The sequence below is a fragment of the Myodes glareolus genome, chromosome 7, assembly GCF_982192425.1.
Source record: "Myodes glareolus chromosome 7, mMyoGla1.1, whole genome shotgun sequence".
NCBI classification, from domain to species: domain Eukaryota; kingdom Metazoa; phylum Chordata; class Mammalia; order Rodentia; family Cricetidae; genus Myodes; species Myodes glareolus.
The window spans coordinates 93,496,438-93,514,080 of record NC_142032.1 but is presented as its reverse complement, the minus strand read 5'-3'; the positions used below and the strand labels follow the sequence as shown (position 1 = coordinate 93,514,080).

Here is a 17,643-nt window from a genome sequence, read left to right as displayed (position 1 = left end):
GATGTGAGTCCCAGTGCCAGAAGTGCATGCCAGAAAATATCCTCTTTGATCGTTTCCCTCTCTGTAAAGTGTGGGGGTCTTTTAACCTCAGGATTTTGTGAGGATCTATTATGAAAAGAACTAGGCACTAACATGAAGAACAAGTGTCCACTAAACAGCAGGGTTTAATGTTTATTCTTTCAGTTTCTGAAGTGAGTCCAGTTTCAGAAATGTTAAGTGAGTTTATTGTTAATGGTTTGTTTTGTTTTGTTTGTTGTTTTATTGTTAACAGTCTCTGTATTGCCCTAGCTGATCTTTTAAGTGCCTTTAAAGAGTCCTCCCACTTCAGCCTCCCAAGTACATGGGATTATAGCCTCATACAACTGCCCTCAATTTAAATGGTTTATCTTTTTTGTTTGTTTGTTTGGTTGGTTTGGTTTGGTTTTTGAGATAGGGTTTCTCTGTGTATCCCTGGCTGTCCTGGATCACTTTGTAGACCAGACTGTCTTTGAACTCAGATCCACTTGCCTCTGTCTGAGAGTACTGGGATTAAAGTTGTGCACCACAACCACCCAATTTAAATGATTTACCTTTTAAGATTTACTTTTACTTGTGTATGTGTGTGTTGTTTGAAAGTATGCCGTGTGTGTGTGTGTGTGTGTGTGTGTGTGTGTGTGTGTGTGTGCCTGCCTGAAGAGACCAGAGAAAAGGCATTGATCTCCTGGAGCTGGAGCTACAAGCTGTTATGAACCACGTGACTATGGGTGCTGGGTGATAAACCATCCCAATCTGCAGAATAGCAACACTGCCTTCTAGAAATGCAACTTTGTCATCAGGGATAGTGCTGGGAAAATTGTTTTACCATCTCCCATGAAATTGCTTTGTCAGTAGCCTTGAACAGGTTGTATGCTTGTGGTTAAAAAGTGTCACGTTTAAATAAAAATTAGCTCTGGGGGCTCCGGAGATGACTCGGTGGGAGCGCTTGTTGCATAGTCATGAGGACCTAAAAGTTCAGATACCCATGTAAAATCTGACCATGCCTATTTGTAATCTCACTGCTGTCAGAGCTAGACAGGAGGGTCACTGGGGCAGTGTGTGTGTGGCAAGCTCTGGGTTCCATGAGAAGTCCCAGCTCAAGGTAAGGCAGCAAGTGATAGGTCAGAATACCTGACATCCTCTTCTGGCCTCTGTAGCCACCTCTGCCATACATTTGAGATACATGCCACACATATTAGAGTAAGAAAATGAAAAAAAAAATTAACTTAGATATTCATTTCTTAGTCTGAGCAGCAAACGAACTGAAGTTAACAAAATAACTTCCTCTGCTCATTGCCACTAGTTTGCACAGATCTCAAGAGGACAATGTTAAAGGATGTCATGCACAGGAGCCAGGATATAACTTGTCATAGTGATGGGCACGTGGAGTCTAGATACTGTCCTAAAGATAGAAGAAAGGGTGCTGAAGGCGAGGCAGACAAACAGACAGACTTAGTCTCTTTACCCTTCCATTCTGCATTGGTACAAATTTCAAGTGAAAAAACTACTTTGATTCTAGTTTTTCTGTGGTCAGATTTTTATGTTGTAAAAATGCATACTGGCAAATGAGTCAAGTCCAGATTATTCTCTGAAATTAACCAGAGTGGAGTGTCTTTTCAGAGTCTTAAAACTGCTTTGAAATCTGACATAGCATGAAAATAGACTTCTACCCGGCTGTCTCTAACTACCGTTCCCATTCTGTAGTATGAGAACTGCCTCAGGAAGTTCTATAAACACCAGAACACTGAAGTCGTGCTCTACCTGGCCCGGGCCCTCTTCAAGTGCGGCAAGTTACAGGAGTGCAAGCAAACTCTGCTGAAGGTAACAGGACTGTGCCCGCCCACGCCCCTGAACTGCTGCCTGCTTCCTACATGTTAAAATTCCTTTGTGCCATTCAGTCATAAGAAGTTATTTGCTTTGCTTTCTGTTTACAGGCCAGACATGTGGCACCGAGTGATACAGTTCTGATGTTTAATGTGGCCTTAGTCTTGCAAAGATTAGCTACCTCTGTCCTAAAAGATGAAAAAAGTAATCTGAAGGAAGTCCTTAATGCTGTGAAAGAGCTGGAGCTTGCACACCGGTAAGAATTTTGAAGACGAAAGGCTTTTAAGTGGTTTGCTTCCTTGCAACTATCTCAAAAGACACAAAAAAAAATTGACTTCCCTCAAAAAATAATCATTGGTGGAAAGCAAGCATTGGGGGTTTAGCACAGGTTAGTTGTAGGGAAAACTCACAGCTACCATGTGGTGGCGCCCAACTCCAAGCAGAGTGCTGCTGCACTGGACTCTGGAAGCCTGATCCCTAGACCTAACTGGCTGGCTGTGGGCTTGCCCTAGATTCTTCATTAACCTCTCAGCAGTATGAGCCAGCATTTTCCACATGTGAACTGTTTAGTCTCCACTTGTGCTGGTGTCTTTATGGAATATTGGTTTTCATAAGCTGGGATTAAGATCTTATCACTTACTGCTTACCATATTTATTCAGCGCAGTTCAAATGTCTTTAACCTTATAGGACTTAGCAATTCAGTGTGTGCTAAAATGAAAACCTCACATCTATGATTGATCAGCAATGCTTATGTTCTTCTCTGTTAATATCTCTTCCCTCATCTGAAGTGTGAGTGCTGTCCTGACCTAAGCCCCACCCACGGTGCTGATACTTAGTAAATTTACTGTTTACTACCTGTTTGTTTACTGATACTATTAAATATATTTTTGTCTTTCTTGATGGACTTCTGTTTATTAAACCTTGAGGGTATTAATGATAGGATTAGTGAAATATCTTCTCTTTTCCCTTTAGATATTTCAGTTACTTGAGTAAAGTAGGAGATAAAATGAGATTCGATTTGGCTCTTGCTGCCTCTGAAGCCAGGTAATGCCTGTTCACACAAGTGGCTTTGGGGGAAGTGGTTGTTTTGGTGTGGATCAGGAGAGTGTTGCCATAACACGGTGGTTCCTGGCCTTCTCGGGGTCACTTGTTTCCTCTCCTTGGGGCGTGCCTCCCCGCAGCACCTTTCAGACTTTGAGGAAACTGATGGAGTGTAAGTACTTAGGTTGTAGAAAAATCCTTTTTCTTTCTTCTTTCTGTTGTCCTTTTGAGGCAGAGTCTTGCTCTACAGCCAGGCTAGAACTCAGGATCCTCCGAGGACTGAGCTGCAGACCTGAGCCACCACCCCAAGCTGAGAAATACTTCTTTGCTTTACACACCTTGTGTCATTGAGTCAAGACAGGAATCCTGAGTTGGGGAACTTAGCACAGTTGATAGCATGGACACGGGTTTAGGTAAACAGGTGTCCTAACTGCGATGCTATTTCTCTGCATTTGAAATGTTAGGCAGTGCTCCGACCTACTGAGCCAGGCCCAGTATCATGTGGCCCGAGCACGCAAGCAGGATGAGGAAGAACGGGAGCTGCGGGCCAAGCAGGAGCAGGAGAAGGAGCTCTTAAGACAGAAGCTTCTCAAAGAGCAGGTGCGTGCACACACTGTGTTGGGAGCTAGTCCTCTGTCTACTCTTCTCTGGTGGTTTGGTCACTTTCAGAGCATTTTGGTAAGTCCCCATACTTCCGTCTAGGAAGAGAAACGTCTCAGAGAAAAGGAAGAGCAAAAGAAACTTTTGGAACAGCGGGCCCAGTATGTGGAGAAGACCAAAAACATCCTCATGTTCACTGGCGAGACTGAAGCCACAAAGGAGAAGAAAAGAGGCGGAGGTGGAGGGCGGGTAAGACCAGACTGGATGTCCAATCTGCCTTTGGGCTTTCTGAAATGAAGAGCACAGTTTAGCTGACTGTTCTTAGTTCCTTAGTCTTGACTTCCTCTACCAACACGGGATTGCAGTGTCCAGTGTGGGCAGTGGCCCTGCCTTCTTAGTGCGTGTGGTGCTGTGGGTCACAGGTCATGACACACACGTGCTTTGCAGTTCTGCTGCCGACCTCACCAAGCCAGGTGGTCCTGCTTTCATGACGGGTTGACTTACACTTCTTTGACTTCACATGGTGTAAATATGAGCATTCGGTAGAGCTGTACTTTGAATCTTGGTCTTTTGCCAAGTTGAGATATTTGGCATGAAGTTCTGTTGTGATGTTGGGTGGCTGCAGAGACCCACAGCTCCCAGTCAGCCATGTGATCCTGAGGGTGAACAACCAATACTTTTCTGCATTCTGTGGGCTAAATGGGTTAAATGCATTTTTAATTGAAGATGTATTTGCCTTGTGCTGAGTTCTCAGGTAGTTGATGATATTTGCCAATTCTGAGACCGTGGGACCCCTCATGAAATTCAGGCCTAGCCACGCCCCTCTTCCGTGTGACTTAGTAAAGGTCTGCCCTTGTCAGAGACCTGCAAGGACACTGTACGGTTCTCTGCACCCTAGCAGTGCTGTCAGTACCTGGAAGTAGCTGACTGGGCTCTCTTTGGATCGTAGCGTTCTAAGAAAGGAGGCGAATTTGATGAGTTTGTCAATGACGACACCGACGACGACCTCCCTATATCCAAAAAAAAGAAGAGAAGGAAGGGCAGTGGCAGTGAACAGGAAGGCGACGAGGAGGAAGGTGGAGAGAGGAAGAAGAAGAGGAGGAGAAGGTAATGTCCTCATTAATGTTCTAAGTGTCTAGAAAGTCAGGAGACCTTTCTTTTTCTCTATTATAAATCTCCATCTTCCTAAACCGACTCCCTGCTTTAACCTATTTCAATATCCCACGGACTTAATTTACATGTATATCTACTTGTCCCCTGAAGACAGCTGATAGTCACCATTGTCTTTCTTGTCGTTTTGTTTCTTGAAGCAGGGTCTCATGTACCCAAATTGGCTTTGAATTCACTCTGTAGCCGAGGTTGTTCTTGAACTCCCAGAGATCTACTTGTCTCTGCCTCTGTACTGGGATTATGGGAGTGCAGCACCATGCTCAGTTTTCTTTCCTTGTATTTTGGACACGGATGTGAAGTGAGCAGCCTGGGTGGCAGCTGTACCGACTATGCCAGTGCAGTACTGGCATCACTGAGCCCGTTCCTCTCTGGGCTGTGAATGAATGGTTGGGAAAGTGCCTTTTCACCGCCTGCTGCCATCTGTCTTGAGGTCCAGGGTGCCCCAAGCTTTCCTGCCCAGGAATCTCCTTTCAGCTCTTTTACCCAGGCCTGCCCTTATCTCTTGGCCAGTTACCCTTGAGAGAGAATTGTGACTCCATTAGTCCCATGTATAGCTGTGGTGCGGGTCTTGGTAGCAGCTGGGGAGGAAGGAAGAGTAGGGGAAGATGTGGATCCCAAACCCAGGGCATTTCTCACTCACTCACTGCAGTGAGCACAGGTTGCAGTGGAAGTGAAGGAGGGAGCTGCACAGGGACGAGTTAGTAGCAGATGTCATGCAAACCAGTGGTTGGCAGACTGTGTGACCTGTGACTTGAGCTGTAGTAGAGCCGAGGTCAGCATCCATGTAGAAAGGTTCTGCTGCAATGGCAAGGTAACCTCAGTCCCGGTAGGTCCAAACCTCCTAACAAGCCCTTGATGCTCACTTTTTAAGACCTCAGAAGGGAGAAGAGGGATCTGATGATGATGAAACAGAAAATGGCCCTAAACCAAAGAAGCGTCGTCCACCAAGAGCAGAGAAGAAGAAGGCTGTAAGTTCTAGAGCTGTCTCCCTGCGCGCGCGTGCGTGAGTGCGTGCGTGCGTGTGTGTGTGTATGTGCGTGCGTGTGTTAGACTGATGGGGTGCCACAGTGTACTTATTCTGCAGCTTCTTCCAACAGAAATGTTTGTTTTCATTGGAGACTGTTGATTCTGTTGCTATAATAAACCTGGTCTAATAAGATGTCCCAGTAACGTGAGAATTTCAACTAATGACCATGCTTGACATTTCTCTAGCCCAAGCCAGAACGCCTGCCTCCTTCAATGAAGGGAAAAATAAAATCCAAAGCCATTATATCATCGAGTGATGATTCTTCAGATGAGGATAAACTGAAAATTGCCGATGAAGGGTAAGACCCCCCCCCCCCCCCCCCCGTAAATTCTAATGGCAGGTAATCCCCGTCTGATGAAGGGCAAGAATTTCCCCAGGGTATATTCTAACAGTAGCAAGCCACAGAGGCAACTAACCAGCCCTCTGATTCTCTTCTTTGTCTCTGTTGTCCGTCTGATGAAGGGCAAGAATTTCCCCAGGGTATATTCTAACAGTAGCAAGCCACAGAGGCAACTAACCAGCCCTCTGATTCTCTTCTTTGTCTCTGTTGTCCTGTGAGGGAAAACAAAACTAGAGACTAGATGGCTGGGAGTGGTCAGTGTGCCATGCTGTCTTCTCCCCAGCCTCAGGCTGGCATTGTATTTCACTGACTTCCTGCCTCAGACTTGTACTCCATGCTGAGTTATCTTCGCCTCTTGTAGCTAAAAGACATCACAACAGACATCTTATTCAGAAACTTGGCTGATGTTCCTAGGTGGCATAATCATTTCTAAGCAAAGTGTCATTCTGCTGCCCAGCACTGACAGGCTAGCAGTACTACGAGTAGCCTGGCCCTGGCCTTGAGATGGGGAATTTAGTTTCCATTTCCTCCCCTGCTGGGCAGGTGACACATCTCTGCCTTCCTTGGTGGATTTATGCTAGACAGCCTGTACAGAGTTCACCCTGAGCTCACGGCCGTGGTGAAGTGACAGCTGGCTATGGTAGCCTCTGGAGCTCACATGCCTACCCCAGCCTCCTGGGTAGCGCTTTCTCTGCCACACTCCCTGAACCCTCCATTGTTCCAGCGCCAGTGGACGGTATGTCCTTCCTGGGAGACTGACAGGTGAGGAACATACAGATGGAAAGAGAGGCTCAGGAGTTCCCCAAGGAACTTCTTTAGATGCAGTGGAGCCCAAACCACTTTGCAATGGGCTTGTGTGTCCTCCTGGAGTTGGTGGAGGCTGCTGTTTTGACAAGAGTGGGGCACTTAAGTACAGTAGGAGGAGGAGGATAGGGAGTGGCGGTTGGCCGGGGTCACTGTGCCACAGGGACACTGATATCAGTGCAGCAGAGAACCCCTTGAGCCCGTAGGTTCCTTCTGCTCTGCAGAGACTGACTGATACTAATCTGGATTGCTTTTCCCTGCAGGGCTGCTTGGCCCTTGTCCTCACTGTGTCCCCCAGGCTGAAGGGTCTGAGGCCAGTGAGGAGGTGCAGAATTGTCTAGGAATGGGGCTGTGAGGCTGAACTGCTGCCAGGCTTGTGCCCACAGTTGAGGCATTTGACTAGAAATAAATAAGTTTGCTGTGCCATTTGCATCAATTAAACTTGTCCCAATCATCATGAAAGGGGTCTGAGTATTGGAGCAGCTGAATGATCTCAGAGAGAATGCCAGTGCTGTCCTCTCGGTCACATCTTCATATTCTCAGAGTGGCCTGGCCTAGATAGTGCACATATGGTTCCTTCTTTCTAACTGGGCACAAGGAGTCTCTCTGCAGTCCGTAGAGATGTCGTCCCTTCGGAAGGGAGTGGCGCATTTCACCTCCCTCACCCTTCCTGGTTTGAGTCGGGTTGAAATGTGTCATGGAACCCAGAGCTGTGGAAGATGTCTAAGGCAGCTTCTCAGTGGCCATGTGGTTCTAACCTATTGGAGCTCCAGGAGGCCTTCCACCGGCTCCTGTAGCCTCACTTCCCTGACACTTGTCCACTGACTGGGGGAACATGGGGACAGAAGCTAGTAAGCTGATGGACCTTAACCCCAGCCTCCTGCCTGATAAACCTCACCCCTGTGAAGACCTGGTGCCTTCACAAAGAGCAGCAAGGTCACCTTTCGGGTGTCTGTTGACATGGATGTTCTAGGACAGGAAGTGGCCTGTTGTCCCAGTCTTAGGACTCCTGAGCCTCAGCCACCATCAGAGGGCCGGCGTTTCACCTTTGTGCCTAGAATTTGTTGATATGGTCAGCTGAAGACTTCCCACCCTTTGGGCTTTTGAAAAGCCCACATTTACAGAACAGCACAAAAAACAAGTATCACAGGAGCCCCTGTGTCCGGCACCAGGCGTGACCCAGAGCAGAAAGTGCTGCCCAGTGTCCTCGTGTCTCACCCACACCTCTCTCCTCCAGACATCCTAGGAACAGCAACAGCGATTCCGACGATGATGAGCGGCCCAATAGACGGGCCTCCTCTGAGAGTGAATCGGATGACAACCAGAACAAGTCTGGCAGTGAAGCGGGCAGCCCTCCGAGGTCGGGAAGACAGGAGTCAGATGAGGATTCCGACAGTGACCAGCCGTCCAGAAAGAGAAGGCGCTCGGGCTCCGAGCAGTCGGACAATGAGTCTGCGCAGTCTGGGAGAAGCCCTTCCGGAGGTTCAGAAAATGATTCTCGCCCAGCTTCTCCAAGTGCAGAGTCCGACCGTGAGTCGGAGCAGGGGTCTGACAATGAGGGCTCTGGCCAAGGCTCTGGAAATGAATCAGAACCAGAGGGCTCAAACAATGAGGCCTCAGACCGAGGCTCAGAGCACGGATCAGATGACAGTGACTAGGTTTTGTTTCATCCAAGACTCCTGGGGGGGGGGGAGCTTTATAATATATAAAAGCTGTGATAAAAACATTTCAGATGCTTAGTCATTTGTGAAGTTTTCTTAAGGCAATTTTTTTTCTATTTGTATATTTACTAAACTCCAAGAGACATTTCCTGTGCTCGATCCCGTGTCTGAAACTGGAGCAGTGAGATCCTTCATTGCGGTGCAGCTCCACTGTCGTATGTGAAAGCTGCATTCCTGCAAGGCTTGCCCAGGCTAGCCTGGTCTCTGGCAGGCAGCATGCTGCTATGTATGGTTTTTGTTGCAAGCTTAACAAATGTTGCAGAAACCGGGATATATGCCTTTGTTCCCTGGTGAGTTGAAATAGAAGTTTTCTTTCTGGAGGATGGGAAGAGATGTCCCTGTGTAGAACTCTGAAAGGAAGGTGTTCACAGTGTGAGGCTGCAGCCATGGTCAGAGTTGCAAACACTGGGGTGGGTAAGCTGTGGAAAGTGCTTTTCTGTTGTTAGAATGGGAAGACCTCCCCCAGCCACGTAATAAATCCTTTACCAACCATGGTGGGTAGTCGTGTGTCCTTTTTCTGCTCAGTAACATATTTAATACAAATATATTAAGCAAAAATTTGAAGAACTGTCCAAATCAAAGGCAGCTTCCTCAAGGCTTTTGTAATTCATGGCAGATTCCTGGAGGCTTTCTTTTTAAATAGACAAGAAAACGGAATTTTTATTTATTTTTGAGGCAAGGTCTCTACATTGCTCTTTCTGTCCTAGAATCCAGTATGTAGACCAGGCTGGCCTCCAACTCACAGACATCCGCCTCTCTCGTGCTTGGATTAAAGTGTGCAGCACCACACCAGGAAAGGTATGCACATCACACCAGGCTGAATCCGGGATTAAAGGTGTGCACCATCTATCACACCAGGCTGAATCCGGGATTAAAGGTGTGTACCATCTATCACACCAGGCTGAATCCGGGATTAAAGGTGTGTACCATCTATCACACCAGGCTGAATCCGGGATTAAAGGTGTGTACCATCTATCACACCAGGCTGAATCCGGGATTAAAGGTGTGCACCATCTATCACACCAGGCTGAATCCGGGATTAAAGGTGTGTACCATCTATCACACCAGGCTGAATCCGGGATTAAAGGTGTGCACCATCTATCACACCAGGCTGAATCCGGGATTAAAGGTGTGCACCATCTATCACACCAGGCTGAACAACTAGTAACACATGTTTGTAAACATTGAAAAAAAGCTTTACTGAGTATATGAAATGTGCCTAAAGTCAGTGAACTGAGAATGCAGAGGCACAAAGCCCTGTGACTACAAGTGTGTCCCTGTGGTGTGAAGTGGAGTGCAAGTGTCTGCAGAGTGTGGGGGAACCAAGGAGAAAGCAGACCAGGCCTGTTTTCCTGAAAGACAGGAGACCGGAAGACACTGGGCAGCCCCACTTCATGGAGGACCTCTGGGTGCCTGCAAGTGTGGTGACAGAGGGTGTCAGCAACTCCTGGGAAGCTGCAGGTTGGGGTTTGCTGCATGGGTGCAGGTCACACAACTCGTCCTATGATGTACAGATGGGAGGTGCGTGCCTTCTGTCACTTCTTTTACACTTTCCAGTACCCCTCAAATCTGTCCCTAGAGGGACAAGAATCCATCAAAAAGACCATTTCCTACTTGGAAGCTCCCATTACTACAGGTGGTAAATAGCAAGGCAGACCTTAGGAAAGCCAAAGATAGCGTGTAGAGTGTGGTTGCTGTTGAGGTCAGGCTGCGTCCTGCTCTTGGTTACTCCATAAGGTAAAACACTGATATTCCAGGAGACTTCATTTTATAAGCAACTTTTTAAAAATGTCTGTGCACGTAATTGCATATATGCACCACATGCATGCAGATGTTCTTGAAGGCCAGAAGATCAGATCCCCTGCGGTCAATAGTTTTTTGAGAAAGAAAGATGGCTATGGTCTCTGGGTGAACCTAGAAATAACATCTGCCAGACATCACCCATGCAGCAGAGATTAATTAGTGACTTACTTATTCCTAGGAATAGAAAGGGTGCCACTCTATAAGCTGACTGGGGTGAATTAAGACTGGGGGGGTGCACATGGAAGTGTTAAAGTCACATCAGGAGGCAGAGGCAGGTGAATCTCTAAATTCAAGGCCAGCGTGGTGTACATAAGTCCTTAGCAGCTCCAGCAGAGCTCCCTAGTAAAGTCCGCCTCAAAAGGAAGGAAACCAAGGAGACCAGGTACACACTTCATTGGACACAGCAACCAAGGAAAGGGTGTAACTCTTCCCTGGCCCCCATGGGTGCTGGACACCTGACACTGAGCTAACCAGCCTCACATCAACCAACCTAGTGTCTGAAAACCTGGTGTGTGGGTCAGAGACCAAGGACCTCTGCTTCCCTAGGGCTTCGGCTCTGTTCAGCCCCTAGCTATCGGCAAGGCCTACCTGATTGTCTGCCCTCGTGACCTGGTCCCGTCACCTATTTCCTGCCCAGACCCATCTCCCATCTCCTGCTTCAGACAGCTTTGTCTTTCACCTAGCAGCTGGACTCTGCTGCTTGACACTCAGACCTGGATCCAGCAGCTTCCCCCACCTCCCCAGCTTTCCTCCTCTGAGGCCTCTGAAACTGCTGCAGGCTCTTTAACTTGTGTTCATTCTGTAACCCTTATATACATACGGCGGTTTGAATGCGAATGGCCCCCATAGGCTGTGTTTGAATGCTTGGTCCACAATTGCTTGGTAGCACTGTTTGGGAAGTATTAGAAGGTATGGCTTTGTTGGGGGAGGTGTGTCACTGGGACGTGGGCTTTGAGATTTGAAAGCCCAATTCTCTCTCTCTCCTGTCTCTGTCTCTGTCTCTGTCTCTCTCTCTTTCTCTCAGCTCTCAGCAATTACTCCATCACTATCTTTGCCTTCCTGCTGCCATGCTCTGCACCATGGTGGTCATGGACTCATCCTCTAGGACTGTGAGCCCCAAATCAAGTACTTTCTTTTATAAGTTGCCTGGGTCATGATGTCTTATCATAGCAATAGAAAAGTAACCAAGACAGTATACAAATGTAGATACATTTACTGTGTTATGTGTGATATGAGCATTAATAATAATTAGACTGGGGAAGAGAGAATGTGGCAAGGGAGGGACAAGGAAGAGAGGAGAGAAGGAGGACGGGAGGGAGGGGAAAATTCCATCACAATGTAATATATGAAGGGAGAATTAAAAACAAAACAAAACAAAAACCCTGCATTTGCCTCAGCCAGTCTGTCAAGGCAGACAAATTATATGATAAGTTGCTATCACTGAAAGCATGAACCCTTGTGAATTTATTGTCACTCAATAAGTCCTGATATTTGCTCCTATGTGTCTAGCATATTGCATTCACATTTCTGTGGTGATTTGGCCTCAGAGGTGCCTCTGAGTAACACCCCATTTGCTTCTGTTGACTCAGCCTGTTTCTGTGTCCCGAGATTACCAGAACAGCAATGTGAGGTTCCCTCAGGCACAGCTTCCTTCTGAGCCTCCATCTTGGATTCTGGACAGTAACTACGGGAATGGTCCCCAATGGGAAAGCCCTCTGACAAAGGATCCATGCCAAACCGGCCCTGCTTGGCTGCTGCCCACTGAGACGCACAGAAACTGGCCTCTGATGTCCTGGGCCTCGGAATCTGTGTCTCAGCGGCATTAGCTCTGTTCCCTTGACGGGGCTGTTGCCAACAGCAGGCTGTGGAGAACCCGTTGGTGAAGAGCCCAGACCCTGGGACTGAGGATGTAACTTGGTTGGTTGTGTGTCTGGCATGCATGAAGGCCAAGTTTGAGGTTTGCCTGGGCTACACGAGACCCTGGAATCCAGCAATCTTGGGTCAGGATCTCACCCCACCCCACCTCCGTGCTGAGAAGCTTTGTGACCTTGGGCATGTGCGTCTTCCCAGTGGCTTCTTGGCCCCTCTGATTCAGATCATTTCTCCCGACAGTCAGGGCTGAAAACCTTGTTGGAGAAAATGATTTTCATTCTTTATTGATCAGTCAGAAGTAGACTAGGCACAACCATAAACCCAGAACTGCTGGAATAAAAAGTCAGTTTTGTTGCCATTTATGCAAGAAAAAAACATTTTTTTATTCTCAAACCAAAGCCCGAGTCTGTGTTGTCAGGTGCAGTAAGCTGACAGTTCTTCCGTAACAGTAAGAGTGCACTGAGCTCTCGGGGTGCTTAGGAAGATGTAAACAGAGGAAAATGGTGAAGAGGTAAATCCCCAGGAAAATCACCCTGTGCACACATGGTCCTGGTCTTCACGCCCAGCTTGTCTGGACCAATGGGGTGAGGTCAGGTATTCCTTCATAGGTTATCCTTTTACATGTTTCCTTCCTCCTGCTCCTGGTACCACGCAGTCCTCGGAGCAAAATGCCGCTTTCAGATCAGCTACACCTGCTTGCAATAGTGTGTTAACTTTCCTCATAGAAAGATGCAGAAAAGAGGGTCACTGGACCCTCATCTGAGATTCACGCCACCCATCTCAGCCCTCTGGAGGCAGCTCCGCCCTAATTGCACCTGGCCTCAGGGGCTGGGGCGCTGCTGGAGTAAACAGGCTGTGGAAAGCTGGCTGAAGGGGACACCATGCTATGAGGAAGCCATCAATCCATGCTGGGTGAAGACTTTTCTCCCCCGCATGCTCTGTTCCATAAGTCCAGTGAACTCATTGGTTTCCTGGGTTGGTCTTTGTTCTTAGAACCCCAGGAGGAGGGAGTAGATGTTGTTGACTACTCTTAGGGAAGAAATTCTCAAAACACCAGTTTTCGGAAAATTTTTTTTTTTGTTTTTAAAACAGGGTTTCTCTGTGTAACAGTCCTGACTATCCTGGAACTCCTTTGTAGACCAGGCTGGCCTCGAACTCACTGAGATCCATCTGCCTCTGCCTCCCGAATGCTGGGATCAAAGGCATGTGCCACCACTGTCTGGCCAGAAAAATATTTTTCATCTAATGCAGTTTAAGTGCCTGAGGAGTTTCTAAATAATTGAAAATGGTATTTACTACTTCAGACCTAAAATTTCATAGATATAAACTATAGTTTTGCTATAAATCTGTATTTGGCTCTAATTTCTCACTTTTTCTCTGCTTTGTAGAAGAAATGTTTCTGGTAATATTTTCCATTCTTAAATATTATTTCTTGGAAAAGACTCTAACTTTAAGTTAATATTTTATGTTAATTACATATTTATTTTGTGTGCATGTATAGCCGATCCAACCTCACCACTGTCATTTCGCCAGGGTCTAACCGGTATTTGGTCATGACAGCCACAATTAACCAGTGACTGAACACTGAGTAGGTGTGAGGCTTCCAGAGAGCAGATTTCAGCTGTTTTAATGCTGGATCTGAGCTCACATTCTCATCCACCTTGTCTTTCAAATAGATCTTTAAGCCAAAGAGCCTTTTCCAGCACACATAAAGTCTTCTTTAAGAAGTCCACAGACTTTGCCAAGCAGTGGTGGCGCACGCCTTTAATCACAGCATTCAGGAGGCAGAGGCAGGATCTCTGAAAATTTGAGCCCAGCCTGGCCTCTGCTCTACAGAGTAAGTTCTAGGACAACCAGGACTATGCAGAGAAACCCTGTTTTCGGACCTGTTGAAAATGCCGTACTCTACAGCCCTGGGACAACTCCCAAAGCTTTCGGTGTCAATCACAGACACTCTACTTTAAACTAGGTTAGTAGGAGCTTGGATAGCGTGGACTGGTGGAACCTGGAGCAGAGCTGCACTTGTGGGAGGTTGGTGACAGGAAACTGTGACTCACAAGACTCAGTGTAGCCAGGTTTCGTGGCATAGGCGGGTAATGGGCGGGTAACCCCCGTACTCCAGAGGCTGAGGTGGAAGGATCTCTGGCAGTTTGATACCAGCTTGGGCTACATAGTGAGGTCCAGATGAGCCTGGGACCCATAGTGAGACCTGACTCAAAACAAAACAAAAAAAAACATAAAACGAAAACAGCCTCCCCTCAGGCAAGAAGACCCAATGTCATAAGATTCAGCTTCACGCTTTCCACCCCAGGTCAGACGGATGCCACACAGCAAAGCAGCCCTGCCCTGCTCCAGAGGCGTCCTCGTGTTCTTCAGACTCATTTGGTTCTAATCGTGTCTGGGTCTCTGCAGGCTGTGATGCACATGAGCGCTGGCGCCTGCAGAGGCCAGAGACATGGCTTCCCTGGGGCTGAGCTGCAGGCTGGTGCAAGGCACCCAGCACTGTGGATGCTGGGATCAAGCTCAGGGCCTCCGGGAAAGCAGCAATTGCTTTTGATCACTGAACCACCTCTTGTTTTTGTTTTGCTTTGTTTTTTGAAACAGGGTTTCTCTGTGTAACAGTCCTAACGGTCCTGCTAATTCTCTGTAGACCACACTGGCCTCCAACTCACAGAGATCCGCCTGCCTCTGCCTTCTGAGTGCTGGGATTAAAGGTGTGCGCCACCACTGCCCGGCCACTGAACCATGTCTTAAAACACTTTATGTGTGGTCAGGGGAAAATTTGTGGGCGTTGGTTCTCTCCATCCACCATATGGGGCCTGGGAATTGAATTCCTGACATCAGACCTGACAGTAGGCATCTTTCCCTGTTGAACAACTCTCTCACACGTGCACACACACAGAGATGATCTCTTAAATGCACCGCTCTCATGTCTCACAGAATTGGAGATAGAGGACACATGTGTGGTGCCACAGCATGTGTGTAGAGGTCAGAAGACATCTTGCAGGAATTGGTCCTCCCCTTCTCTGAGTCCCTGAGATGAGGTTTAGGTCATCTTGGTGGTAAGCATCTTTACTTGCTAGGACGTCTCACGCACCTCCCCCAGCAGACTTCTGTGTGCAGGATATAAACCTAAACGGGCCCTCTTTGGCCAGCATAGGGTTTAATTTGGACACTGGTCATTGTCCAGTGCTGCTGAAGAAACTGTAGTGTGTGGAGCTCTCTCGTGTGACCCTAGAGATTCTCACACTGCTAATTGAAATGGCCTGCTGGAAAACCCCCACCAGAGAATTCAAGAACTGTGGGGAGTGGGTGTACCCCTGTGTGTATGAACATTCATGACCTGCCGTGTCAAGAGCACAATGCCTCAGAGCCATGGGAATGCCAAGACATTCTCCTGGTCCAAGTGTTGACAAAGGGGTGACCTGTAGGTGAAGACAGTATGTGCAAGAAGTACTCATGGCGGCCCCTTATCCTGGATGGCTGTGCGCTCATACCTCGTGCAATGGGTGGTTCTGAAAACATATCTTACGTTTTAAGAGACTGAAACTTTTGAGGACCTCACAACCAGAGTTACTAATACACCCTGAAGGTATATAAGAACACCATCCGGGGGGCTGGAGAGATGGCTCAGCAGTTAAGAGCATTGCCTGCTCTTCCAAAGGTCCTGAGTTCAATTCCCAGCAACCACATGGTGGCTCACAACCATCTGTAATGAGGTCTGGTGCCCTCTTTTGTCCTGCAAGCATACATACTGGCAGAATATTGTATACATAATAAATAAATATTTTTAAAAAAAAGAACGCCATCCGACTGTGTATTCAGCGAGTTTGTTTAGCCTGCTTTCAAGAGAACACTGGAACGACATTACTTGCCTTGGATTTCCCCTGTAATCAGCTTTTACATTGAAACTAGTACTGAGTTGCAATCTTAAAATATGCAACTTCTGCCGGGTGGTGGTGGTGCATGCCTTTAATCCCGGCACTTGGGAGGCAGAGGCAGGCAGATCTCTGTGAGTCTGTGAGTTCGAGGCCAGCCTGATCTACAAGAGCTAGTTTCCAGGATAGGCTTCAAAGCTACAGAGAAACCCTGTCTCAAAATACAAAAAAAAAAAGCACTTCCATGTCCCTGACCCAAAAGTAGTAAGTGTGTGTGTGTGTGTGTTTGCAGTTTATGATAATCATTTGTTGGAAATAGGCTAACAGCAGTCTTAAAATGAATATCTACTATAAATGCTGAATGCAGCATTTGGGCATCATTTGCTAGTGTTTGTTATCTGAGTCAGTGGGGATCAGTAGAGTCAATGACTTAATCCCTTGTAAAATGATTAAAGATTTCTGTAAAGTACCTCATTCCTTTCCCGTCTGATGCTTTCTATGCTGTTCAATTAAGAAAGAGATCAAAGGACAGGCACAGACGGGGACAGACAGATTCAAAAGACAGCGTTAGGCAGGCATAGATACAGATTCATACAGCAGACAAGCAGGAACGAAGGCAGGCGTGGAGAAGACAGAGCAGAGAATTCCAGTCTGGGTTCACTCTTGGTTAGATGTCACCAGGAGGAAAGAAGGGCTTTGATTTCTGACCTTAGTGCAACACCAATCAGTGCGTTACTGGTGACTCTGTGTTTATTATCAGTGTGTTCAAACTGATGAAATCCCCCTCCCCCACAGAGACACCCTACTGAGATGAGCTTGCTGTAGTCCTCGTTCATGCGCTGAGCATCCAGGTTGCTGGTTCATCTCCCCGTCTGAGCACAGGGCACCGGATCCCAGATCTATGTTACCCGTGTCTGTCTTTCTACATTAACTCTTATTCCCAGTCAGGCGTCTGGTTCCCAGCCTCAACAAAGAGCAGACCTCATGTCTTTCCTATCTGTTTCCGAAGGTCCCCCGTCATTAAGACTGAGCAAGAAGTGTTCATTTAGTTTTTGTTCTTTGCATTTCTTGACAGAAGTGGTGGCTAATCCCAGCACTTATGAGCAGAAGGTAGGAGGATCAAAAGCTTGAGGCCAGCCTGGACTATATGGTGAGACATCATCTCAAACAAAACAAAACAAAATCACATTTATCTAAAGATGGAAGCTCTGGGCAGTAATTTGACTTTTGGTTCTTTGTAGTGCCTGACTCCTCTCTCTTCCATCCTGAGTTCTCGCGAGTTCAGTGGGTTGGAGTCATGTGGATGTGTGCACTGTGAGACAGCAGCCATGTGTCCCTAGGAAGGTTCTCTCTCCACTTGGAAGGGGTCTGCGGGCCAGAGAGATGGCTTAGCAGGTAAACATGCTTGTCAACAAGCTTTACTCTGGAGCCAAAATGTTGGAAGGAGAGAACCCTCCAGCTGTCTTCTGGTCTCCACATGCACACCATGGCTTGCACATGCTCATACATACATACACACCTACACACAAAATAAGATGTCATTAGCA

At 47.3% G+C, this 17,643-nt stretch overlaps 1 protein-coding gene across 1 annotated transcript in view; it reads left to right on the top strand.

The window, feature by feature from the left end:
• Ctr9 (CTR9 component of Paf1/RNA polymerase II complex) overlaps window positions 1–9,037 on the top strand; it is a 28,411-nt gene extending 19,374 nt beyond the window's left edge. The window contains exons 17-25 of the mRNA XM_087908563.1: window positions 1,720–1,836; window positions 1,950–2,095; window positions 2,813–2,884; window positions 3,346–3,481; window positions 3,584–3,730; window positions 4,431–4,588; window positions 5,523–5,619; window positions 5,864–5,976; window positions 8,060–9,037. Of these exons, the coding sequence (XP_087764689.1) occupies window positions 1,720–1,836; window positions 1,950–2,095; window positions 2,813–2,884; window positions 3,346–3,481; window positions 3,584–3,730; window positions 4,431–4,588; window positions 5,523–5,619; window positions 5,864–5,976; window positions 8,060–8,480 (1,407 nt within the window). The 3' untranslated portion in view covers window positions 8,481–9,037. The remainder of the gene's footprint in view (window positions 1–1,719; window positions 1,837–1,949; window positions 2,096–2,812; window positions 2,885–3,345; window positions 3,482–3,583; window positions 3,731–4,430; window positions 4,589–5,522; window positions 5,620–5,863; window positions 5,977–8,059) is intronic.
• The last annotated feature ends 8,606 nt before the right edge of the window (window positions 9,038–17,643 follow it).